General features: G+C 44.0%; 1 protein-coding gene across 3 annotated transcripts in view; it reads left to right on the top strand.

Annotated features, from left to right (window-relative positions):
* The first annotated feature begins 256 nt into the window (after positions 1–256).
* ssbp4 (single stranded DNA binding protein 4) overlaps positions 257–27,672 on the top strand; it is a 161,748-nt gene continuing 134,332 nt past the window's right edge. The window contains exons 1-4 of one of the 3 annotated variants that reach the window (XM_072244537.1): positions 257–358; positions 1,023–1,095; positions 1,194–1,255; positions 4,675–4,759. In XM_072244537.1, coding sequence (XP_072100638.1) covers positions 318–358; positions 1,023–1,095; positions 1,194–1,255; positions 4,675–4,759 — 261 coding nt within the window. In that variant the 5' untranslated portion in view covers positions 257–317. Of the gene's footprint in view, positions 450–1,022; positions 1,096–1,193; positions 1,256–4,674; positions 4,760–27,672 lie in introns of all 3 variants that reach the window. The other 2 variants (XM_072244536.1, XM_072244538.1) reach the window with 2 other exon arrangements.

Genomic DNA, 27,672 nt, shown 5'->3' with positions numbered 1-27,672 from the left:
CTCGACTCCATCTCCTGTAAATCTCTCCTGAAATGTTTATTCTTTGACCCAGCCTCGGCTGGCTCGCCGTCCTGTGGTTGGCCTCAGTGAGCTATCAAATCCAGTGAACGAACTTCCTGCTCCCGGCTGCCGGCGCGGAGCGTTTCTCCCGACAGAGGGAGCTGGCAATCCGCTGCATGCGAGCGAGAGAGCGAGAGGGAGAGAGGGAGAAAAAACATTCACATATAGAGTTGGAAATCCTGCAGATCGAGTCGGTTTCAAGTTGCCCTTCACAGAATGTGGCTGTGCGTGCCCATTGGTCTGGGAGCTTTGCTCAGATGTATCTATGGAGATGGCAAGTCGCTGGTTCCTTTGACAGGTGTGTGTTTCAGCTTTAAGAGACAGACAGCGGCTATGTACAGCAAAGGGAAAGGATGTGCGGTTCCTTCGGACGGTCAGGCAAGGGAAAAGTAAGTGGCAGCGAAAGAGGGAGAGACAGAAGGAGAAATAGGAGAAAAAGAGAGAGAACATCTGTGGCTCTCGCTGGAAGCGCTGTTCAGGAGAAGGGAATTTTTCGGAAACGGGATTTACCCGGGGAATGCTGTAGGGGACGAGGAGGGAGGGATTTTCTTGTAAAGTTTCCATTTAAAATGTAAACATTTATTCTCCGTTGCATTTTAATTATTTCAATTTTACAACATTGCGGAATATAACGCGTTGCGAAGAAACACCTCGCTCGATGCGGTTTAATTCCGGTCAATGCTGATTTATTTCCCCATTTTATATATATACATATATATTAAAGCATCGTTCAGTTTCATGTGGGAATTTCATAGCATCCTATCCCGGGAAGGGAATCTTTCCGTAGTCCCGGGAATGTTTTGTTCCTGTAATGTATGTAAATATTTGGCGTGTGTTTGTGTTTTGCGTCTCTCTTTCCGAAGCGTGATTTACATTTAATAGAAGTGCTTGTTGCAAAGAAAAAGTTAATTCCTTCTAATGTGGCGCGTTTGTTCTCTCTCTCTCTCTCTCTCTCTCTGTAGGTTGGCGTTGTATGTATACGAGTATCTGCTCCATATTGGGGCACAGAAATCTGCACAGACTTTCCTCTCAGAGGTGAACCCACTCTCCCGTGTTCTAAGGTTGAAATTTAGCATTATTGTTTATGACTCTTTGCAGTTTTCCTGATTTCCTTCCTTCTTCCTTATTTTCAGATCCGCTGGGAAAAGAATATTACTCTGGGAGAGCCTCCCGGCTTCCTCCACTCCTGGTGGTGGTAAGTTTTAGTTTCATTGGTATAGTTTTATTGGAAAGTGTTTTCCGATTTTGCAGAAGATCGGCTCCTCAAACAAAGGCAGCCTGTTTCCAGATGGTGAGGAGGGCGCTCCTCACCTCTGTATCCTGGTTGTTTACTTGCTGCTCCCCTCCACTCCACCCCGCTTCCCCGTTCCCTCTCCCTCCTCCCCCGTTCTCCCTCACCCTCCCCTCCCTCACTTTTGCTCTTGCGCCCTCCAGCTTGCCTCTGGCCCTCCCCTCCCCTATCTATTCTTGTCTCCACAACTCCCACCCCACTGTCCCTCCTCTCCCCTCATTCATTCAAACCCTCCTTTTTTCTCCGTCATTCTTTTCCCCCTTTACCTCAGCTCCCCTCATCTTTGCCCTTCTCCTATTTCACTTCCTGCACTCCTCACTTCTTCCTTTTCTCTCACACCTCCCCCCCACCTTCTCCTCAATGTCCACACCTCTCTCCTCATTGCATTCTCTTCCCCACCTCTCCCACTCCTCCCCTTCCCTCCCAATCTCTCTATTGATCTCCACCCCCCCCCCTTCACTTTCCATTGCCTTATCTCTCCAATCACAATCTCAGACTCACTGGCATTGCCTGGGCTCTCCAGAACATTTATCAAAGTTGTGGTCCTTGCACATCAGCTACAGAGCAGGGCACCACTGAGCTGCAGCCACTAGCGAAGGCTCCAGACCTCAGCTCACTGTGCTGTGGGGTGCTGATCGTGCTGGGATCCCAGACTCCACCCCCAAGCCAGTACAAGGTATCCAACTGGGACAGTCATAGAATCTTACAGCGTGGAAGTCCAGCTCATCCTTGCCCACTGTGTTGTCCAATTGGCCAGCATTTGATGCATAACCCCTCTAAACCTCCCCCGGTCCGTGTACATATCCAGATGCAAACACGAGGAAATCTGCAGATGCTGGAAGTTCAAGCAGCACGCACAAAGTGCTGGTGGAACACAGCAGGTCAGGCAGCATCTATTGGAAGAGGTACAGTTGACGTTTTGGGCCCAAAACATCGACTGTACGCTTCCCATAGATGCTGCCTGACCTGCTGCGTTCCACCAGCATTTTGTGTGTGCTGCTTACATATCTAGATGGTTTGGTTTTTAAGTGTTGCTAATGAGCCACAATTTCTGCCAGCTCATTCCTAATACGCAACACTCTTTGTGTGAAGAAGCTGCCTCAATGTTCCTTTTAATTCACTCGCCTCTGATGTTAGCCTTCTTGCTCTAAGTTCCTCCTCTCTGGGAAAAAGACTATGTGCTTTCACCCTCTCTATGCTTTCATGATCTTATATACCTCAGTCAGGTTCATCATTCAGTAACCTATATTCCAGGGAAGTAGGACAGTGATTAGTCTTAATCGAGCTTCCTCCTCCCCACAACACCCTTAGGCAGGCTTGAAACTCAGCCTGGGTTCTAGATGGTGAGGAAGACATTTGCTGTGCCCCCCTTCCCCACACTCCATCTCACTTCCCCTTTCCCCCCTCCCCTTCCATCTCCCCCCCACTTCCACTCTCCGCCCTTCAACTTCCCTCTGCCCCTACTATCCCCTGCCTCCCCAAAACCCACCGCACCACCCCTCCTCCTCTCCCCATTCTCTTCCTGGATTCATATGCCCACTGGGGAAGGGCAAGGTTGGCAAAGGTGCCAACACAGGCAAATATCCCACTCCTTCTGGCTGGTATCAAACCAGGGCAACTTCTTACAACTAGAGGCGGTGCCTTTAAGAGAGGTGAGGAAGGTAAAGGCAGAGCAAAGTTTGCCCAGTTAGTCTTGCCACCTCTCCCAGCCCGCGCCCCCATCACCCACCCCCCGAACATCTGAGGGGACAGTAATTGCTGAGCTCATATGGAATTAACTGGAGTGCTTTCAAAGAGCTGACATCGGTATGCTGGGCTGAATGGCTTTTCGCATGTGTCATCTTAGGATTCTAATCATCCAGGTCATTTTTTTTTTGTTAAATTTCTTCCACTCGCCTCAGGAAACCCATTCCCTTTCAAAGCAGCTCACCATGTTAAAATGTTTTCATCCTCCAGTGGTTCTTTTGCCGTTCACCTTCACTCCATCTCCTGTATTTACTGATCTTCTGCCAGCAGAAACAGTCACTTCTCATTATGTTAAAATCCTCGGTGGTTTTGAAAATACCTTTAGGTTCCCCTACTCCAGGGAGAATAACCCCAGCTTCTCCAGTCCCTCTGCTTTGCCCGAAGTTTCTCATCACAGTGTGATTGGTCAGAGGTTTTGTCCTTTTATCCTGGGCTACATAAAGTGGACCTGGGCCAATGTTCGGGTAACTGTTCCAGTTAGGCCCTGTCTTGCTCTCAGCCAGTGGGTTCATGGCCGTGCTGAGTGGGGAAGTGGTCCGTGGAATGGTGGAGTGCTGTGAGGCTTTATAAGGCAATGGTCAGAGCACAGCCGGAGTGTAGCCAACAGTTTTGTGCCCCGTATCCAAGAAAGGATGTGCTGGCATTGGAGAGGGTCCAGAGGAGCATTACGAGAATGATACTGGGAATGAAAGGGTTAATGTATGAGGGGTATTTAATGGCTCAGGACTGTATTCACTGGAATTTAGAAGAATGGGGGGTGAGGGGTCTCATTGAAACTCACTGAATATAGATAGAGTAGACATGGAGAGGATGTTTCCAATAGTGGGAGAGTGTAGGATTAAGAGGGCACAGACTCAGAATAGAAGGACATCTTTTTAGAATTCCCCCCTTTAGGAAGAATTTCTTTAGCCAGAGGGTGGTGAATCTGTGCGATCCACTACCATGGACGGCTGTGGAGGTCCGATCATTGGATATATTTAAAGCAGAGGTTGGTAGGTTCCTGATGAGTAAGGATGTCAAAGGTTATGGGAAGAAGACATGAGAATGGGGCTGAGAAGGAAAATAATCACCAATGATCGAATTGTGGAGCAGAGTCGTTGGGCCGAATGGCCTAATTCTGCTCCTATGTCTCATGATAACAGGATCCTTGTTGTAAGTGGTCCTGAACACTGTGGGCTGTGGGAGTCTGGATGGAACCAGACTGCATGATCCTAGGACAGATTACCAGGCTGGGATTTGAACTGACAGGCAGTGGTTTCTGCAGTTCCAGGACAGGGGTTGGAATCTGAGATCAGAATCAGATTCCACTATACCCTCCTTATCAGCAGTTGGATTTTGATTAAACACCAGAGCCCATGGATTTGGATGGGAATTGAGACTGGGATTGAGGACCAGGGTTGTTTGAGAACCAAGGGCCCATTGTCTTCCCTGTGGAAACCAGTGGGATGTGGGATTTGTGGGGAACATGATATTCAGCTCGTTCCCTGTTTGTCAATTTTATCAAATATGTGACGATATGAGCTAAGAGAGCAAGATAAATGGGAGAATTTAGTGATGGTCTTGTCTCCCCTCTCTAGTGTGTTTTGGGATCTGTATTGTGCTGCTCCTGACAGACGGGAAACCTGTGAACACTCCAGTGAAGCCAAAGCCTTTCACGATTATGTGAGTTTTATGCTAATTTTATTCATTATGGAAAGAGGTTCTCTGTCTTGTTGGAGGAAAATATCATTGCTGGCAGGAAAGACTGTGTGTGCGTGTTTCTCTGTATCTCTCTGTGCATGTGTGTCTGACTGTGTGCCTGTGTGCTTTTCTGTCTGTCTGCCTTTGTGAGTGTTAGTGTGGATGTGCATGTGTCTCTGTGTGTCGTTTCTCTCTCGGTTTGCTGTAGGTGTCGTGCCCTTTATGCCAATGTGCTGATGTAGGGCCACCTGTGACCGTGGCTCCATTCATGTTAAAGGGAAGATGGACCTTAACCAGAATTGGATTGTGCCTGAATTAGTCTTCATCAGAATATTGTAAATTTTGCTCTTCACTTAAGTGGTTTAATTAAACTTGTGATCATTTCCAGGTATTATAACTATTAACTGTTATAATTTTTCGAATTTACCATTTGGGGAGGAGGGCTGGTTTAAACCAGTGGTTTCCAAACTTTTTTGGGTTACTGCCTCTTTGGCTTTCAAGCTACATCCCCAGTGCCCCCCTCTCCCTTTCCGGCCATTACATTAATAACTATAAAGAATTTTTGATTAATGATGCGCTCTGAAAGAAAATAGGAACTGCGAATTCAAAGCAGTGACAAATAATTGCAAAAATTAATCAGACCTATTTAAAGCTACGAATGAAGGTATTTGTTTATTTAATTTCAGTAAAAGTAATTTTCATCAACAATTTTAGGGACTACATGAGTAGTCCAACTATTCACTACTTCAAAGCTTTGTCACCTTTCAATGAGATGGATGGGCTAGGTGCAGTGACACCAGCTCCTCAACATCTGGCTGATTGTCACTCAGAAGGAATCTCAGATATCTGCGCTCAGTAATTTGCAGTCTGTTTCACGCTTTGAAAGAAGTTGGGCAACTGCACTGAAACTGGGCTCCACTAAATATGATATTGGAAAGGCAATAAAGAACATCTTGACCTTTTTCCATAGTTCAGAGATTTCTTTCTGCAGTCAAAAGTCTTGATATGATGTTTTGAGCCTCAGCTTCAGCACAGTCATTTCACAGTGAGATCAGTTCTTCCTCTGTCCTTCCTGTTAATTCCTCATGACAAGTGTCCAGGAATGGATTTATTACCCGATCTAGAATTTGGATCAAGAGAAGATCCTGAAATCTCTCTGACGTGTCTTTATGCAGCTCACCCAGGTGGGCTCAGTAAACTTGAAGATCATCATCTGATATTCTTTCTGTCTCTTCCAACTCAGAGTGGCTCAGAAATTGGAAAAGGTCGTGACGGCCAAAATTGCACTTAAATAGGGTTAACTTGGACAAAATGTGGAGACGACTGATTTGACTTTGATAAGATTCACATCATTTCTTTGCAATTGAAGATTGATTTCATTAAACTTTGTGAATAATTCTGACAAAATATTATGACTAATATTCTTGAGTTGATTGCAGAATGAAGCTTTTGAGTCTTCAAAGAATTTTATCGCAGTGTCAAAAACACATAAAAGCATCTCAGGCAGTTTCCTTTAGAGAGCCATCTGACTTCTGTGTGCAACAGCAAGCGTTCAAACTGTTTATCATTTTTTATACAAATCTCTCAAAATAGTCTAGAATTGAGAGCATGGGGCTTGATTTTATTTGCCGCTGTGATAAAAATATTTAATGTTTGTGCAGCCGATCGCTTAGGTTTTTTGCAACAAGATGTTGTCTGTGAATTACACAGTGAATAGTAAACACATTAAGTACAACTTTTTTAGAAGAAATTAATAACTCCAGAGTTGTGTGCTGTCAATGATGGTGCTCCAAGAGTGTTAGTGAGTGGAATGTCCTTCTCTTTGAAAAACTGCTCAATATTGACTCCCGCTTTGTACCTATGTCTAGCCCCCTTGCAAATAACAAGTCTTAAACCATGCTTCCATCTTTTAAGAAGCAAAAGTAATCAAGAAGCAAATATTTGTTGCCTGGCAAGGTTGATTCATCCAACTGCAGAGCAAATTCTGTACACCCGGGTATATTGCAAAATGTGGCTTGGACGTTCTCGGACATTTCATCTACTCATCTTTGAACAGAGTTGTCGCTGAGTGTTATGTGGTTATATGGAATCACTTCAATTATTTGGTCTGGTAACTTATGTAAAACTGTAATCAGAACCACCCTTACTGCTGGCAGAATCAGTTCTACTCCAATTGTATGGGGCTTTCCAGATTTAGCAATTAGCAATGAAATGTTGTATGAAATACACAATCTACTGTGAAGTGCTGGCAAAGATGTTTTGAAGTGTTTTCAGTTTCTGAAAGTTTTCACAAAGTGACAGAAAATAAGCCAAGTCTGTGCCTGCTTTATTAGAACTTAGTCCCTTCAAATGTTCAAGGAGCCTGGACAGTTTCATTGCCTCATTTGACAAAACTTTTTCATACAACAGACACATTAGCTGCTGTTGTTTGCTTGGTGCTGGTATAAATTCATATTTCAGATACTTCACATTATACTGTCTACATTTCCCTTTCGTTTGGTCTGCTTCTGCCATTTTTGATATAGATTAATGACTACGGTCAATCAGCTGTTGTTTAGGTCTGACCTCAATAAAGGGGAAAGTTATGGCATCATCTTTGCTCAGGCAGAACCTGACTCTGGATGAAGGTGCATGAAGTGGGGTAGTGATGCCATGTTTGGGCTGTGGGGCTAGAGAGGGGCAGTCGAAACCATGCAAAAGGGTGGATTCCGAACTTTACCCCATTGAACACCGTAATCTAACTCACAGGAATTGCGTCACTGCATAATCAGACTGTGGGACTCATACAAGCTAACACTGCACTGCAGTAATGATGCCCAGGCTGGGTCCAGATTTCTCATGATATGCCAAATAAAGAAATGATGCATTGCTTTTCAACAACTATAATGCTCTTAGAGCAAAGTCTATGAGAACAGTGGCTTAGCAAGAGATGAGGTGATTATGTGATCATTGTAATCAATTATAAGGCACTGAGGATCAAATGCTTATAATAAGTAATTCATTTCTTAAATTACGCCTGTAATCCCTCAGCTGCCCCCCTTGCTACTGAGCTCCAGCCACTACCCCTTTACCTTTATTGCCCCCTTAGAAACTCCCACCGCCCTGTGGGGGTGGGGGGATATCGCCCATTTTGGGAACCACTGGTTTAAATGGTGACTTCTCAATGACAAGTTTTGTTGCATTTGGAAAATAGATTGCATTTACAGTCTGATTTTCTCAGCCTTTTGATTGTAATTGAGGTCTGTATGTATTGTCACTGTTTGCCATGTGGTATAACCAACAGGGACAATTACTTTCCATTTAGTTTGTTCATAGTGTAAATACTCAATTTTATTCTCACCGATGAAGTGTGCTCTCCTTCTATTATCAGTTTATGAGACTCTTAATCGTTGTAGTTTCTATACAACGTGTTGCAATGTTTTAGTCTGTTTAAAGGCGCTACACAAAAGCAAGTTGTTGGTGCAGTTATCTTCTATATTCTCTGGTGCATATTGACTTGAAGCAAACTGTAAACTTGTATGTCAGTGCTGGCTCACGGGGTGACAGGTATGAATGGCAGCGCTGACAACTTTTCTTCTTTCACCTTTGATTACGGTTTCTCCAGCTCTTCTGGGAACTGCTGAATATTCTCTCGTTGTGGGTCCTGCGGCCACTAACACCTCCTGGGATATGGAATCCCACTAGGACATTGAGCCCACTGTTACTGATACTCACTGGGGTGTGGATCCACAGATGGTGACTCTCACTGGGTGTGGGTCAAATAGACATTCTCCATCATTGGGTTATAGCCCCAACACACTTGACGTTCTTTGTGGTGTAGGTAGCATGGACACCGATTCTCACTGGGGGAGAAGGGCGCACAGACTTGACGCCCACTGGTGGTACAGCTCCCATAGACATTGGCTCACACTGGGGGATGGGTTCCAAAAACCATGACTCCCACTGGGAGACAGGTACCACAGACACTGACTCCCACTGGGAGACAGGTACCACAGACACTAGCTTCCATTGGGGTCCAGGTTCCACAGACACTAACTTCCATTGGGGCCCAGGTCCCATGGGTGCTGGCTTCCACTGGGGCCCAGGTTCCACAGACACTAGCTCCCATTGGGGTCCAGGTCCATGGGTGCTGGTTCCCACTGGAGTCCAGGTCCCGTGGGTGCTGGCTCCTACTGGGGGACGGGTCACAAGGACACTGGCTCCTAGCAGACTCCAGATCCCATGGACATTGACTCCTAATGGGGGAATGGTTCTATTGACAATGATTGCCTCTGGGGGAACAGGACTCTCTGGCACTGATTGGAGTTCTGGTCCCACAGACTCTTGACTTTCACTGGGGTACAAGTCCCACAGACACTGACTCCCAGTAGAGTTGATGTTTCCAGGTTCATAAATCACTCAGTTGTCTGTAATGATACATAAAAATTGAAGGAACTTTATGTCAGATACATAGTCCAAAGAACAAACCAGTCACTTCTCAGCTTGTGAGATGCCCCTGTCTGAGACTTGAATAAATGTCCTGTGTGCCAATGTTCTCAACCCATTGACGCTCATCTCCAAGGGCACCATAACGTGGTGTTGGTGGCTGGGGTGAAGTTATTCAGGGTCAAGTTTGTGCCAGTGAAAGAAAGGGATTTTACATTGTTATAACACCTTTGCTCCCTCAGAACATCCAGAATTGCTTTGTAGCTAATGAAGTGCTTCAGAAGGGTGGTTACTGCTGTAATGTAGGAAATATCAAAGCCAGTTTGTGTCCAGGAAATTCCTACAAGCAACCTTTCCAGTAGTAACAAGGTGGTCTGTTCTGACTGTCTAATTTGAGAGGTTGCCGGTTCAGGAAACCAGAAGAATCCATCTGCCCTTCTGAGATTTAGTGCTGTGGATCTTTCTAACCATCTCGTCTCATCCCAGAGACAGCTCCTCCAGCCAGTATTGCACTGAAACGTTGCAACTGGTTGTCTACTCCTGCCTGTAACTTTAAATGTTTTAGATGTGATGCTCCAGAAATGCTTCATGTCACCATCTAGAGGTTTAGTTGGTTTCACGTGTCCAGAAGATTCATCACTTTATGAACTTCCTGACCTCATTAAAGGAGGTCAAACAAGCATGGGGGCTGATGAAGAAAGCATTGGTCAGACTCTATTTGCATTAAGTGTGGATATAACCGGAGGAGAGACCGGCCAGGGACTGCTCAATGATTCCGGAAGGCTAAGAGCATTAAGTTATGAGGGAGATTGCCATGATGGTCCTTGGATTCTGAATCAGAATCAGAATCCGGTTTATTATCACCGGCACGTGACGTGAAATTTGTTAACTTAGCAGCAACTGTTCAATGCAATACATAATATAGAAGAGAAAAAAAAATAATAAAAATATAATAATAAGTAAATTACAGTATACAAATAATGAATAGATTTAAAAAGTGCAAAAAACTGAAATATGGTATATTAAAAAAAGTAAGGTAGCATCCAAGGGTTCCATATCCATTTAGGAATCGGATGGCAGAGGGGAAGAAGCTGTTTCTGAATCGCTGAGTGTGTGCCTTCAGGCTTCTGTACCTCCTACCTGATAGTAACATTGAGAAAAGGGCATGCCCTGGGTGCTGGAGGTCCTTAATAATGGACACTGCCTTTCTGAGACACCACTCCCCGAAGATGCCCTGGGTACTTTGTAGTCTAGAACCCAAGATGGAGCCGACTAGATTTACAACCCTCTGCAGCTTCTTTCGGTTCTGTGCCATAGCCTCCTGCCCCCCGATACCAGACAGTGATGCAGCCTGTCAGAATGCTCTCCATGGTACATCTATAGAAGTTTTTGACTGTATTCATTCCAAATCTCTTCAAACTCCTCATGAAGTATAGCTGCTGTCTTGCCTTCTTTATAACTACATGGATATGTTGGACCAGGTTAGATCCTCAGTGATCTCGACACCCAAGAACTTGAAACTGCTCACTCTCTCCACTTCTGATCCCTCTATGAGGATTGGTATGTGTTCCTTCATCTCACCCTTCCTGAAGTCCACAATCAGCTCTTTCGTTTTACTGACATTGAGTGCCAGGTTGTTGCTGCAGAACCATTCCACTAGTTGGTATATCTCACTCCTGTATGCTCTCTCTTCACTACCTGAGATCCTACCAACAATGGTTGTATCTTCAGCAAATTTATAGCTGGTATTTGAGCTATGCCCAGCCACACAGTCATGTGTATACGAAGAGTAGAGCAGTGGGCTAAGCACACACCCCTGAGGTGCACCAATGTTGTTCGTCAGCGAGGAGGATATGTTATCACCAATCCGCACACATTGTGGAATTCCGGTTAGGAAGTCAAGGATCCAATTGCAGAGGGAGGTACAGAGGCCCAGGTTCTGCAACTTCTTAATCAGCATTGTGGGAATGATGGTATTAAATGTTGAGCTATACTCGATGAACATAGATGTCCTGACATAGATGTTTGTGTTGTCCAGGTCGTCTAAAGCTGTGTGGAGAGCCAGTGAGATTGCATCTGCTATTGACCTACTGTGGTGATAGGCAAATTGCAATGGGTCCAGGTCCTTGCTGAAGCAGGAGTTCCGCCTAGTCACGACCAACCTCTCAAAGCATTTTATCACTGTCAATGTGAGTCCTACCGGGATTCACAAAATAATAGTTACTGAGGTGTAGTTGAAGGGTGATGGAGAGAAGATGTTTCCTCTTCACTGTGTGAGATGGGACTTGGACACAGTAATAATAAGGTTCAAGCCAGTTCATTCCAGAGTGACACACAATCAGGAATAAATAGTTGATGTTACAGGCCAAGATGCTTCATCATTACTAGAAAGGAAGGGGGCAGAAGTGGGGATGTGGAAGGAGTACAAGCTGCCATGTGATTGGTGCATATGGTCAAAAAGTCAGAGAGCAGTAGAGATCACAGAGTGGGGAGCAGTGAGAGAGGGTCTCACAGAACTCCGTCGAAGAGAAGATTTAAACTTCTTCAGGATAGGCATTCCTCGAAGAAACTTCCGAGTGGAGCAGCAAATCATAAACACTGACAGATTCTGTAGTTGCTGGAAATCTCGAGCAAAACACACAATATGCTGGAGGAACTCAGCAAGTTGGGCAACATCTAGGTGAGGAAGCTCTTCTTCGTGGAAAGGGCAGTGAGAAGCCAGAACTCGGTCCCCTGAAAGGTGTGGACACCGAAGGTCAACGAGACCTTCCAAAGTCAATTTCTTTCTGGTGGTGAGAGTTTCAGGGCACATGTACCTAGAGTGGGCAACTAGAGCTGAATTGTGTATCAGTTAATAACATAGGGGCAATAGGACAGAGGGACTGAATGGCCCAATTCTTCCCCTGTAGTCCATACTGTATTAATGCCTCTTCTTATTAATGGTGCACTTGTTTATAGCAGGTTATGTGTATGTGGTGCTTTAATGCTGAGAGAACATTACTAGTCCTGTAATTATTGAAACTACATCTGATTTCTTTCCCCGTCGTCCCTCATTGCCAGCCAATCCCTCCCTCCACACACACACCACACAATGATCAGCTGGGTTCAAGAGGAGGTGCCGAGAGGCTATTGACCAAGGATTGATGCTCTGTTCACCTGACCTCCGACCCTGACATTGGGCCCGTTGCAGCAGATGGAAGGGCTGTTATTGATGGGATGTCCTGTAAAATGGTTCCCTGGGTTCCTGTGATATGTTAGCTCTGGGGACAAGCAACTCTTGCTATTTCCATGACAATGTAAACCCTTATATAAAATATCTTTGTTTGAGCTAAAGAGTGCCGCAGGAAATATAAATAAGATTATTAAATATAATCTTCCTTTACCTTTCTGTAAATTATCTATTAGAATTACCCTGTTAAAGAAACAGACTCCATTTGTTGACACTGGGGCAACTCATTGACTCCTCATAATTAATTTAACAAAAATCCTAATTATCAAATCCAGCAGTATAATCTTTACCGTGTTCAGACCTTGCCTTTCTCTGAGGTGATATTTTAATTTCTTTCCTCTCAATCTCTAATTCCTCTCCAGCTTAAGAAGAGAATGAGACCATTCAGCCCCTTTCCCAGGATACTATCCAATCTGAGCATGGCTGCTCTTGTGCCTTGCACTCTTTCACTTTGTTCTTTCTATCCAATAAATGTCTTATAGATCTTGGTTTTGAACCCTAATGCCAGTATCCAAGGCACTTTAGGAGCTGAATTCCAGATTCCTCTCCATTTGGGATGATGTGTTTCCTGACTGCAATGCCCAAGGGTTCCTCTCTGTACCACTTTTATTAAGGGAAGCAAATAGTATGGAGCCTCTAATCAAACATCCTTTATAGATGGTAAACAATGCCCAAGTAACAGCTGGGATGATAAAACAGTGTCACAGCACATGGTACACATTCAGTGTTAGATAGATCCAATATACTAGTCTGCCATCTCTCCATGTCCTTTTTTTTAAGACACCTTGTTCCAGGACTCCCATGCGAGGGTATATATCCATACCCAATCATCCGTTTAATCCACGTAAGCATCCAATAAGACCACCGCTACTCTTGAATTGAAAGAACACAAAGTTGCCTTTACACAATATTGTCACATATTAACCTTGAAACCATGGCAATATTCTCAGTGCTCTGTAGTTCCTCTGAGGCCAACACCTCTTACCTGAGCTGTGATAGACCCAGAACTGTTTACAGAGCACCCAGGCTCCCCCATGTATTTTAGACATCTTGACCTAAAGACCAACGCGCCATTAGTCTGTTGGTCTGACCTTCTCCTGCCATTCAGAGGTTCACCCACACCTCTCTGGTTTGAAGCAATTTTCAGCCTTTGGCCATTAAGATAATCTTCCTCTGTCCTCATGTATATCCTTAAGACCAGAAGACATAGGAGAATAATTGGGCCATTTAGCCCATCCAGTGTGTTCCGTCTTTTGATCTTGTCTCATTTACTTTCACCCTCAGCTGCATTCTCCTGCCTTCTCCTCATAACCTCGGACACCCTTGCTATCAAAAGTAGTCCTGGCTTTTACAGATGCTCGCTAAGCTTTGAGACCTTGCAATGCTCTCCACAACTTCCTCACTGGTGCAGTGGGGGAGGTTAAAGCAAAAGCTGGTAAAGATTGGAGGGTCAGCTAGTTGTTCCAAAGGTCAATAGTGGTGTTGTAAAAGGTTGATATACATCAGCAAGCATGGAATCTTCCTGCAGAGAAGGAGGAGACTTGACTCACTTTGCCAGTCCTTGGTAAATTAGGTCTGATCAACACATCCTTACAAATCAGGCTTTTTATTTTGCTACAGTACTGAGCAAAAGTCTTGGGCACACATATATATAGCTAGTGTTCCTGAGGTTTTTGTACAGTATGGTATTTGTCAATGTAGAGCGGAGAGCGAGTTTGTAAATCTGATGGGAGCAAAGGATATTGGGAATGGTGAGGGCAGAACTCGGCATGACGGGTGTGGGACAGGTGGCAGAGATGGAGTTACAGGGCAGAGGGGTGGCGCAGGTGAAGACACACCCAGCCCTGAGACACCAGGCAAGGTCATTTGATTCCAAACAATTGGTATATTGATCATTACAGAATGTCTCTCTGGTGCTTTTTGCTCTCTTCCCTCTCCCTTCCCTTTTTCCCAACCATGATTCCCCTCTCCCTGTCCCTGTTCCCACTCTTAGTTGACAAAAGACTTCCATATCAGTACCAGGTTATCATCACTCAGATGAGGGGCCACCTCCCCTTCGTACCCTATCTGTTATTTATTTATTTATTTATTTATTTATTATTATTAATTCTTTTTTCTCTCTCTCTCTCCTTTTTCTCACTTTGTCCCTCTCACTATACTCCTTGCCCATCCTCTGGGCTTCCCACCTCCCCCTTTCTTTCTCCCTAGGCCTCCTGTCCCATGATCCTCTCATATCCTTTTTGCCAATCAACTTTCCAGCTCTTGGCTCCATCCCTCCCCCTCCTGTCTTCTCCTATCATCTTGGATCTCCCCCGTCCACTTTCAAATCTCTTACTATCTCTTCTTTCAGTTAGTCCTGACAAAGGGTCTCGGCCCGAAGCGTCGACTGTACCTCTTCCTAGAGATGCTGCCTGGCCTGCTGCGTTCACCAGCAATTTTTATGTCTATCACTCAGATGAAATATGTTTGTTTTACGACAGCATTACAGTGCAATGCATAAAATTACTACAGTAGTTATGTACTGTATATGTGGCACAAGCTATGGATAGTAATAGATTAAATTACAATAGGAATTGACTGTACAGGTAGGGAGTACTGCTACAACTATGAGGGGCATCAGTGATACCACACCTGGAATTCTGAGTACAATTTAACTATCCTTAAGGAGGGATGTACTTGCTTTGGAGGCAGTTCAGAGAAGTTTCACAAGGTCATGTCTTGGGATAAAGAAGTTGTCCTATGAGGATCAATTGAGCAGTTTGCACCTGTACTGTTCCAGTAGGTGTGTTCTGGAGTGCTCTGAAAGGGCCAGCTTGATAGATACCAAGATGTTCTGCTACTTAGGAGAATCTAAAAGGGCCACGGTCTCAATCTGGGGAGCATTCCACGTTGGAAAGAGATGGGGTAGAATTTCTGTTGTCATAGAGTAGTGAATCTTCGGAATTCCTCACAGGAGACAGCTGTTAATGCAAAGCATATAGAAGATAAGTTGGGTAAATATTTGGAGTATGGGGAAATCAAGGGTAATGAAGAACAGGTGGGAAGCTGAAGTTGAGGCCAAGATAAGATCAGCCATCATCTAATTCAGTGGCAGAGTGTATATCTGATCCCTTATTTTTAATATATTGATGTTCAGGAGCAAATTCTCCACCTCTCACTTTCCTGCATTTGCCAGCTGATTATCATAAACCTGGACCACTGGAATCATTCGCTTACTTACTCAATGAAACCACTCTTAAGCATGTCTGCTAAATATTCTCTTAACCTTCCCAGCTCCAAGGGGAATAATCACTGCTCCAGTTTCCACGTTGCCTGTAATTCATCACTGGAACTGCTCCCATAAATCTCTCCACACCTTCACCACGTTTCCTAAAGTATCCAGTCAAAATTCCAAGTGAGGGCTAACCAGTGATTTGTAAAAGTGTAACTTCTTTATTTCTTTATTTTCTGTTTCGTGCCCAGAAAGAGAGAGGATGTGGAGTACCAGGAATTTGCACTAGGTTTAAAACCTCGACCTATCCTTCCAGAATAGCTGAGTCAAGCCAAGTTCAGTCAGTTTGGAACCAGGCTGAGATACAAAAGATGGGATCTTAATGTCTCAGTCCATCCATGTGGTAAAGCCAGAGAATGTTAGAATGGGTTGGAATATTATTGCTTCCCTCCACACAATTGCAAAGGTGCTGATTGGACCTTACTGATTGCAAGAAGGAGATAAAGAGACATTTAAACAACAAAGCAAGCTTTAGAATGATTCTTACAGCTGTGAGGGGGACCAGTGGTTTTATACAGAGAGTGACAGGCACCTAGGAATGAGTTACAGGCTCGAATCTAATGGAGAGGGTGAGGATGGAGCAAGTTAGCAAGAATATAATCAAGGTCTTTGGGTGTTTATTTATAACAGGTACCAGGTATTGGTTACAGGATGGAATCAAATTTAGTGGTATGGAGTAGAGGGGTGGAATGTAGAGCAGTTATACTGTAGCGCGTATGTGCGTGCACGCACATGCACACACACACACGCAGATTTGTGTGTGCACATGCACATAAGAACACATGATCGCAGTAAATAGGCAGTGCAATGCACCCTGAAATAGTTAATACTCTAGGACGGAGCTAGAGATTTCTCCATCTACAGGAATGGTGTAGCTGACCTACTTAATTCCTGTAGCACGATTGCTAGCTGGATCTCATGGGGATCTCTTCCATAATTCCAAGCAAAACCTTCCAACTGGCATGAACATGCAATGGAAATTCAAATGTATTCACCCCTGGCTAACTGGGAGAGTCTCTCCTGAATGAGTGACCTGAGCTTCTTGTGGTGGTCCGGGTGAAGTGGCTGGGCTAATAAAGCAAATATCTTCTCCCGCCCACCCTCTGCCCTCAGACAACACCTTGTAATTTTTCAAACGCAAACAACAGGAATTCTGCAGATGCTGGATTAATTCAAGCAACACACATCAAAGTTGCTGGTGAACGCAGCAGGCCAGGCAGCATCTGTAGGAAGAGGTGCAGTCGACGTTTCAGGCCGAGACCCTTCGCCTGCTTATTGCACACAGGAGAGGCAAACCTATGGCATGCATGCCAAAGATGATACGTACGAAAGTTTTGTTGGCATACGGCATGCAGTGCTGCCCCATGTTCATGTTAGTCATTGTTTTCAGTGGTGAACTTGGTCAGCTCTAATTATAGGAGAAGGTTTACTGATGAAACTAGTTCTATATGCATAGCTCTCAAAAGAACCAGATACAAGCTGGATATAAAATATTTGTCATAATTAGTGCAGCAACAAAAGTTTCACTGAGAATAAATTGTATTTATTTAACTTTCCTTGATCTTTAATGAATATGCACCAAAGCTTATAGTTTCACATTTGCATTTCTTATGTTATATATGAGGTACAAAAACAATACTATTTACAAATGATGTTATTTTTCAATTGCTTTTTAAAATATTAACATTAATAATTTTGAACAGGTTTTCTAAAATGATTTGTTTATTTCAATTTGTGTCTGAAATACTTCAATAAAACAATGAATATACATAAATAAAGTAAAAGACATCCTTTTTCCTTAAAAAAAGTCCATAATTATTGTTACTAATTACTAATTCAATAATCAATGGTAATCTCTCTTTAAAATTACCATGACACACAAGAATATTTTTTTAGATTATCGCCAATTTAGGCACACACTCTCAAAAAGATTCACCTCCTTTGACGCTGGAAAGGTAGTAATGGGGATCAAAGAAATAGTGGACAAACTTAATTATTTTGTGTCTGTCTTCACTGTGGAAGATGCTAGTAGCATGCCAGAAATTTGAAAGTGTCAGGGAGCAGAAGTGAGTGTAGCTGCTAGTTCGAAGAAGTCCTGATAAAGAGTCTTGGTCCGAAACATCAACTGTGGACTCTTTTCATTAGAAGCTTCCTGGCCTGCTGAGTTCCTCCAGCATTTTGTATGTATTACTAAGAAGGTGCTTGGGAAGCTGAAGGTCTGAATATAGATAATTCACTTGGACTAGGTGGGCTACACACCAGGGTTCTGACAGAGGTAACTGAAGAGATTGTGGAGGCATTAGTAATGATCTTTCAAGAATCATTAGATTCTAGAATGGTTCTGGAGGACTGAAAAATTGCAAATGTCACTCTATTCTTTGAGAAGCGAGAGAGGCAAAAGAATTGAAATTATAGGCCAGTTAGCCTAACTTAAGTGGTTGGGAAGATGTTGGAGTCCATTATTAAGGATTAGGTTTCAGGGTACTTGGAGGTGCAGGATAAAGTAAGACAAGGTCAGCATGGTTTCCTTAAGGAAAAATATTTCCTTTCACATCTTTTGGAATTCTTTGAGGAAATAACAGTCAGGATAGATAAAGGAGAGCCAGTGGATGCTGCTTACTTGGACTTTCAGCAGGTCTTCAACATGCTGCTGCACATAAAGCTGCTTTAACAAGAGTGCATAGTATTACAGGAAAGATATTAACATGGATAGAAGATTGGCTGTTTGGCAGGAGGCATGTTTCATTGTGGTTGGTCATCCACCCATATATTTAGTCTTATTTTCCATTTTTTCAAGCAAATGGCTCATTGAATGAGTCACCTTCGTTACTGATAACTCTGAGGTCATCATTGCAGAAGCTTTTATCTTGGCTGCATTTTTTTATATAATTGTTCTGATCGTCAATGTAGCCAATTTTAAAGAGGCACCAACATCAACCTGGTGCTCACCAGCTTCCAAACGTCGTATCTCTTGCAGTTTCACATCCATGCTAATGCCGTTCCTAGGCATCCTAGGTGTACCACTCTCACTGGAACTTGCAGGCCGTTTTCCAGACATTATGGGTGAAAAAAAATGGAATAAATTGGTGAGGGAGCAAGAACGTTTATAGACACAGGGGAGGCAGAGTGTGAACTAATACATGATTGGCTGTGACTGGCTGAGAGCATACGTAAAGCGCTCTCATAGGCTGATTGAATGTTTACTGTAATAGTGGCCGCTCTTGAGAAGTTTTATGCGTTGTTTAGAATGAATTTTTGTAACTTTAATAAAGAATTGAATAACAACATTGTAACAAATCAGTGCCATGTAGGTTAGTGTTATGCGGGGTCTGAGTGCACTGGCATTGGGGAGGGTCCAGGGAAGGTTCATGAGAATGATTTGTTGAATTAAAACGGTTAGCATATGAAGATCGTTTGATGGCTCTAGGCCTGTACTTGCTAGATTTTAGAAGAATGAGTGGGATGGGGGTGGTCTCATTGAAACCTTTCAAATATTGAAAGGCCTAGACAGAGTGGATATGGAGAAAATATTTCCTATACTTGCTGAGCCTGGGACATCCATTTAGAATGGATTTCTTTAGCCAGAGGGTGGTAAATCTGTGGAATTCATTGTCGCAGATAGTTTTGGAGGCTGTCATTGAGTATATTTAAAGCAAGGTTTGATAGTTTATTTCTTTGTCAGAGTGTCAAAGGTTACGGGGAGAAGGCAAGAGAATGGGGTTGAATCAGATTTGAGGAATGGCAGAGCGAACTCGATGGACCAAGTGGCTTAAGTCTGCTTTAATGTCTTATGGTCACCCCTGCTGCAGAAGTCCTGAGATGTCTCTCCAGGCATGAAGTGCTGTATGTGATGAGGGTTGCCTCCTTTCTTTGTCTGTCCCAGCTCATAAGCCGCTAAAGCCATCTTTTTTTTCTGCCTCTCGACTTTGCATTTCCTTGCTGGTCTTTCTGTTCCACTCTTCATGAGCTCTCCTTAGCTCTCATCTCTATTGAGACTCAGCTCTGCCTGTGCCCTCATCACTCCTGTGTGTGCCAACCTCCCTGTCCAATGTTGCCTTGATTTCCCATCCTTTGGTTGGCTCCTTGCCTGACAGCAGATTTCTGATCTTCATAACATTGCAACATCCTTCACAGCCAGTAAGGTACATGATAAGGATATTTGTGGGCACAGCTGATCCCACAAACAGCAACTGACAGTGCCCTTTGCATTGATTCAGAGAGGAACGTTGATTGGCGCACTGAGAAGAAATTTCTATTTAAGCCTTGTGGTCCTTTATGGGCTAAGCTTGAACCCAGAGCGATCTTACTTGAAGCCAGAACGTTAACTACTCAGAGGCCCAATCAGAGTCTGCATTATCATTCTTTGTGACAGTAATGCTGAGGAATTTATATCATCTGACCATTTAGTGGATACCAGGGAAGACTTGTGTGGTTTTGAAATTTGCATCCTAGTTAACATAGGGTTAATTCTCAAGGTTCTTGGTTTACAGTGGGGGTGTAGTTTTTATGCCGTGCTCCCTCATTTACAGGAGGTGTAGGCATGAGATTAATATTTAGGATTCCCTAATTTACTGAGGGAGTGCTGATGTGGTTAGCCCTCTGCGTTCTCTGGTGGGCTTGTTTGATGCTGTTAATGCTCTGGATTCCCTGATTTACTATGGCAAAGGGGTTAACAATCAGGCTTTACTAGTCTACTGAGCGGGTGATATTGGGGTTAATACTCTGGGTCCCCTGGATTACTGTGAAGGTAGGGTTAATACACTGGCTTTAGCAGTTTGCTAAGGGGGCTATATTGGAGTTAATATTCTGTGTTCCCTGTTTTACTGTGGGGGTAGAGTTAAGACATGGGCTTTACCAGTTTACTGAGTGAATAGTGTTGGGGTTAATACTTTTGGTGCCGTGGTTTACTGTGGGGTGGGCTTAATATTCACGGATGCTGCTGTGCTCAGTATTTCCTGAGTAGTGTTTGTACTGGCTGGGTCTGCAAGTTGGTGGTCTTTGCAACATTTGCCTTGTGAAACTGATGGGATTCTGGCCTGAGGCCAGGCTCCCAACAATCCAGCAGCAGGGCTGGAGGGGGTGGAGCAGCTGCTGAGGGGTTCAGAGATGTCTGGGGATTGCAGAGCTGTAGAAAGGGGGAGTAGAGGAGGGGAAAAAAGGGGGGAGGTGTGGAAGAGGGGAGGATGGAGTAGGGTAAGGGTAAGTCAGTGGGGGCTGTATTAAGGTTTGTTACCAGCATGTGTGGATTTTTTGATATTTTCCTTCAGTGCAGCTTGCTTTACAAAGACTCGACTGAGCAGACTGTTCAGTTACAATCTGCTCATGTCCACTTGCATCATCAGACCTTGAACTGTTTTTGCTTCTTGCCTAATGCGAACCCCCACTGCTCCCTCTGAATCTCACCACAAGCCTGCATTCCTTGATTACGAATTACTGTTATACAGCTCTTGTTTGGGCACAGAGAAGGGATTCAACAATAAATCACATTCATAAAGCACCTTAGACCAAGTTAAAGCATTCTGTGACACTATACAAGAGTGTTTTAAAAATTTGACCAAGCCACTTAAGATATTGAAGCAGTTGACCAAAAACCTAGTTAGAAATTGGCTTGAAGGAACATCAAAGGTGGAGGGAGAGGTAGAGACTTAGAGAGGGAATTCCAGAGCTTTGGGCTCAACTAGCTTACTAATTCCAGGAGTAAGCAAGGAAATGGAATCACAGGAGTGCAGAGACCTCAGAAAGGAGTGGGAATCATAGGGGAAAGGCTAGAGAGGGACTTAAAAGCACAGTGAAATCTTCAAAATTGGTTCCCTAAGTGGGGTGATAGGGGAGGGGCGGGTTTACTGAACTGAATGCAACTAAGGTTAGGGAATAACAGCCTGTGGAATAACCTCAAGTTTCCATCAGGTGATGGTTGAGAGGTCAGTCAACACTCACAATGCGCTGGAGGAACTCAGCAGGTCAGTCAGCATCAGTTGAAAAGATTAGTCGACGTTTCGGGCTGAAACCCTTCGTCAGGACTGAAGGAAGAACTTCGGGGAGGGTTTGAAGAATGCTGGTAGTTGAAAAGATAGTTGAGAGGTCAGTCAGTTTGGTGCGGAGGTTACAGAGGCAAGGCACAATATTTGTTTAGCGAATTCCAGAGGTTGGCCATTGGAGGCATGGCTGCAAATGGCTGAACAATTACGTTCATTGACTTGGAAGAGATGAGAATTGAATTGAATGAGAATAAGGTTAGAATGGACTGGATGGTGTGCATGTGAGTGTCAGACCCAAGCCATTTTAATTCCTCTTTCCATTCCCACACTGACATGTCTGTCCATGGCCACCTCTACTGCCAAACTGAGGGTGGATGCAGTCTGGAGAAAATACAGATCATATTCTGCTTTAGTAGTCAACATTTAGATGGTGTCAACATTAATTTATTTAACTTCTGGTAACCACTGCCCTCGATCCTCCCGTTTCTCTCTGGCCCCTTTATCCCTTCTCTTTCCCCTTCCCTGCCTTCAAAACTTGCCCTTCATCCACACTTTCTTCCCTCTACCCACCTCTTTCTCTTTATTCCCTGATCCACTGTCCTTTCTATCAGATTCTATCTTTTTCAGCCCTTTAAGATGTCACCTCCCAGCTTCTCACATCATTGCCTCTCTCCTGTCTCCCTCCCACACTTATCCATCTTCCCCACCCCTCACTGGGTCTCACCTATCATCAGACAGCTTGTGCCCCTCCCTCTCCCCCCAGCCTTTTATTCTGACTACATCCCTCCTCCTTTCCATTCTTGATGAAGGGTCTCGGCCTGAAATGTCGACTGTTCATTTCCCTCCATTGGTGCTGAGTTCCTCCTGCATTTTCTGTGTGTTGAGTTAAAGCTGATCTCATTGAATCCCTAGTGAGCAGCGGCACACTTATCACAAGATGCTCACTCTAACTTGTCACACATACTCGTTCTTACACATATGCATGATAATTTGTTCAAACGTGCTCTGGTATGACAACGTACATAAACTCTCTCCAGCTCACAAGCATACACTTGTTTATACAGACAGGGTCACGGGTAAACACATTTAAGCATACAACTCTGCGCCAGAGAGGGGACTGTGCCCATTTCAACATCAACCAGTGTCAGGGAATGAGCCTTTTTCGTTCTGGTTACACCAGCAATGTCTTTGCTTGCTGTGCCATGTGGGAGTTTGAGAAAATGTGATGGCATCTCCTGTGTCTGTTTGCTAGCTCTTTCCTTATGAGTTCTGCCTAATCGCTTGGCTGCTTTTGACTTCATGTCTCCCAGATGCTGTTCCATAAATACTTAAAGAGAGTGTTTAAAATATTCAGATTTTAAAAATACAAATGAAGTCTCCCAGAGTATTAGACCTGCACAGAAATCTCTCAGTGACTGGGTTAGAGGTCAATCTTCTGGCTATCATAACCTGTAATTAGGTTTTATCTAAATAGTTCCTGATTGATATGAAGCTATATTTCTCTATTTCTCTCTCTCTTATCTCCCCCAGCACACACTCACTTTCTCTCTCCTCCCTCTCTCTATCCCTCACACTCTCACTCCTCCCTCTCTCTCTCCCTCTCCCTTTCTCTTTCTCTCTCTCCTGTCTCCCCCAGCACGCACTCACTTTTTCTCTCTCCTCCCTCCCTCCCTTGCTTGCTCTCTCTCCCTCTCACACCAATTCTACCCTAATTTTTCCATATTGTTCACCCTGGTGTGTGTGTGTGTGTGTGTGTGTGTGAGAGTGTGTGTGTGTCCGTGTCCATGCATCAGAATATGTGATATGAGTGCATCCATATGTGTGGTAAGTATGTTTGCCTGGGTGGGCTGAGCATGGTATGTGAGAGAGTGTATATTGTTTATATGTATCTGTGTGTGGACTGCTACATATGTGCCCTTGCTGTATCTAAGTATACGTTTATTCATAGGTGCCCGTATATCTGCACAGATCTGTCTCCCTATCATATTCTATGCTGTTTTCTGCCAGTGATTCTCGCCACTTCCACTGTCCCCCAGTCTCTTTTTGTCTCACCAACACTTATTTGTTTTGATTCTTTTTCTCCTAGTCTGCCTCTTGGACTGGTTGATAGTGTTGCTGCACTACAAAGCTTTCAGCATTTAACCTAGGTTGGCGATTCCAGTGCATAATGAAGGGATTCATATTGTCAGCGGGGCAATTTAAGGAACTCTTAAATTCACCTGGGAGGGCTGAAGGGCTTCGATTTAACATCTTTTTGGAAAGATGGCATCTCCAGAAGAGCTCAGCACCACAAATTTCCAGAGTCAAGGCTTCAAAACACTAACCCACTAATTTAGGGATGATACTAGTATCTGACAAACTAAGGAAAAACTATACCTTTCTAGCTCAATCTCTTGATACCTGCGCCCAGTTAAACAGTCCTTTCGGCTCAACGGTGTTAAAAGGAGATTATTTTGCTTATTGTCCGTATTCTCTGGGGATTTTTTTTCTCTGCAGGAGATTAATCTTCAATTGCAGAAAGCTCCAGGATGGTTCCCTGGTATACTCCCCTGAGCCCAAGCAGGAGACTCTCCATACAAAGGTTTCAGAGAGATCTCCACTGCCTGCATCTATTTTCAGAATGAGTCATAGCATTGACGGTCCGCTCGAGAAGCTGGGGGAGTGGGGCTAAACATGACATCAGTAACTTGGTCTCTATGTCTCTAGTTAGTGCCGGCTGGAGGGTGGTGGTGGTGGGGTGGGGGAGTAGGGTGGTAACGGCAAGGAAAGCTTATTTTGCTGTTTCAAAATATTTATGACGGGGCACTGCAAGTAATTTGCAGCTATTCTGAGCCTTCATAAATTCTGAATGTTTGGTTTAGGATCAGCTCAATATGCTTTGCAATTCGGGCACCAAATTAAGTTTTTTTTAATCTCTTTTGCTATTTTTTCCTTTTTTTTGATGCCTTGTTTTTAATAAGAATATTTGTGTAAGTAGGTATCTATAGAATTTATTTGCATACATAAATCAGTCTGCAGTCGCTCCAAGTTAATGGGATTCAGTGAAGTACTCGCTGACTGTTTCAGAAGCTAGTCTGCCTCACAGGTCAACTTGCTGATTTAGGCCTCGTCTCCATGGCAACCCTGGCTTGCATATGTAAAGTCTGAGCACTTTGGGACTTCTGCAGACACTCGGCAGCCCCTCACCCACTCCGGGTTAGTCATCACAGGCACAAACAATAGACCAGAGGGGTTAATGTGGAGACTTGGCACATGGGCAAGTAACCTATTCCTTGCTGGATTGACTGTCTTGAAGATCATTGGAATGCTTTACACCCTCACAGCTCAGCCACTGGAGAGAAAAAAAATGAGTAGTGTGGCTTCAGGTTTGCACCCACTTCTCACCTTCCCACTCCCAGCCCTTCCCCTCTCCCAACCTCGTCTCACCCCTGCACTAAGGTTTAGATTTCATCAGGCCAGCAATGGACTCCATCCTTTGGAGTGGACAGATACCACGATTAAGAGATGGGCAGGCATTACCTTTGGGGCCATCAGCATTCCAGGCGTATTCTGGAATCTCCAAGATTTAACGGTTAAACTCCTGGATGCTACAGGCACAGAATTTTGAGGGATCTTAAAAAAAAATCTGTTGAGCAATTCAGACCCGGGTGGTACCATTAAATAGACCATGCATTACTGACTGACTTCAGTGCAACTGAGCATGAGGAGTGGAAAAAACCAATAGTAAGGCAGGGATATATTTCCAGGCAATTGTGTTATCCTGAATGGTCTTTTAACACTAATTTGTGTCGCTGTTGCCAGCATTCACTCTCATCTCTGTTAGGGATTTGAGGCCCACTCCAGAAACCTGAGCAAAAGTTGCAAATTGCTGTTCCCAGTGCAGCACGGTGGGAATGCTGCAATGCTGCACTGTTGAAGGTTTCTTGGATGAAACGTTAAACCAGGGGGCCCTCAGAAGGATGTAACAAATGTCATGGCCAATAAATGGAAAAAAGTTAAGATGTCCTCTCTGGGATCCTGAGCACTAGTAAACCCAGGAGCTCAAAGTTCAAAGTAAATTTATTATCAAAGTGCATATACGTCATCATATACAACCCTGAGATTCGTTTTCTTGCAGGCATGCACAGTGCTCCAAAAAAATAGAATAGAATCAGTGAAGGACCACACCTACCTAACAGGATGAACAAACAACCAATGTGCAAAAGACAACAGTACTTTTTCTGGAATTTAGTAGAAGGAGGGGGTAGGGTATTTCATTGAAACCTATCGAATGTTGAAAGGCCTATACAGAGTGGATGTGGAGAGGATGTTTCCGATGGTGGGAGAATCCAGGACCAGAGGGCACAGCCCCAGAGTAAAGGGACGTCCATTTCAAACGGAAATGAGGATGAATCTTTTTAGCCGAGGTTGAAAGTTCAAAATAAAATTTATTATCACACGTCATCACATACAACACTGAGATTCTTTTTCCTGCGGAAATACTCAGCAAATCTGTAGAATTGTAACTGTAAACAGGATCAATGAAAGAACAAGAGCATAGGAAACAACAAACTGTGCAAATGCAAATATAAATAAGTAGTGAGAAACTAACAAGAGCATGAAATAACAAGATAAGGTGTCCTTAAAAGTAAGATCACTAGTTTTGGGAATATTTCAATAGATGACTACAGTTAATCCTAATTTGTTCAAGATGGTTGATAGGCAGTAACTGATCTTGAACCTGGTGGTGCGAGTCCTGAGGCTCCTGTACCTTCTACCTGATGGCAGCAGCGCAAAAAGAGCATGGTCTGGGTGGTGAGGATCTCTGATGATGGATGCTGTTTTCCTGTTAGTGTTTCGTGTAGATGTGCTCAGTGGATGGGAGGGCTTTACCCGTGATATACTGGGCCGAATCCACTACTTTCTGTAGGACTTTCTGCTCATAGGCATTGGTGTTCCCATTCCAGGCCATAATGCAGAGGGTAATGAACTGTGGAATTCATTGCCACAGGCAGCTGTGGAGGCAAGGTCATTGAGTGTATATAAAGTAGAGGCTGATAAACTCTTGTTAAGCCAGGGTGTGAAAGATTACGAGGAGAAGGCAGGAGAATGGGGTTGAGAGGGAAAAGGGTCAGCCACGATCAAATGGCAGAGCAAACTCGATGGGCTGAATGGCCTGATTCTTCTCCTATATCTTCAGGTGTTATGATCTGTGCAAATAAAAACAAAAAAAAAGTAAATAAATAGTAATAAATTATCAAGAACATGAGATGAAAGTGAGTCCATAGGTTGTGGGAACAGTTCAGTGATGGGGCAAGTAAAGTTGGAGTGAATTTACCTCCACTGGTTCAAGAGCTTGATGGTTTAGGAGTTATTACTGTTTCTGAGCCTGGTGTTGTGCATCCTGAGGTTCCTGCACCATATTCCTGATGACAACAGTGAGAAGAGAGTATGGCCTGGGTGTTGGGGGTCCTTGATGATGGATGATGGATAATGGCTTCCTGCATCAGCGCTCCATGTAGATGTCCTCAATGGTGAGGAGGGCTTTACCCGTGATGGTTTTTTGTAGGATTTTCTGTTCAAGGGCATTGGTGTTTCCATACCAGGCCGTGAGGGAACCAGTCAATAGACTCTCCACCACACAGCTATGGAAGTTGTCAAAGTTTTAAGTGTCATGCCGAATTTTCGCAAACCTCTAAGGAAATAGGGATGCTGCTGTGCTTTCATCATAATTGCACTTATAGGCTGGGCCCAGGACAGATCCTCTGAAATGATAACACTAAGGAATTTAAAGTTGCTGCCCCTCTCCACCTCTGGCTCATGGACCTCCGGATTTCCTCTTCCTGATGTCCACGATTAATTCCTTGGTCTCGCAGACATTGAGTGAGAGGTTGTTGTTGTGGCATCACTCAACCAGATTTTCAATCTCCCTCCTATATGCTGTTTTGTCACCACCTTTGATTTGGCCAACAGCACTGGGGTGTCGTCAGCAAGCTTAAATATAGCATTGGGG

This window comes from Mobula birostris, chromosome 26 (genome assembly GCF_030028105.1).
Source record: "Mobula birostris isolate sMobBir1 chromosome 26, sMobBir1.hap1, whole genome shotgun sequence".
Taxonomy (NCBI): Eukaryota; Metazoa; Chordata; class Chondrichthyes; order Myliobatiformes; family Myliobatidae; genus Mobula; species Mobula birostris.
Note: the sequence above shows the minus strand (reverse complement) of the source record. Positions and strands in the feature narration are given on the sequence as shown.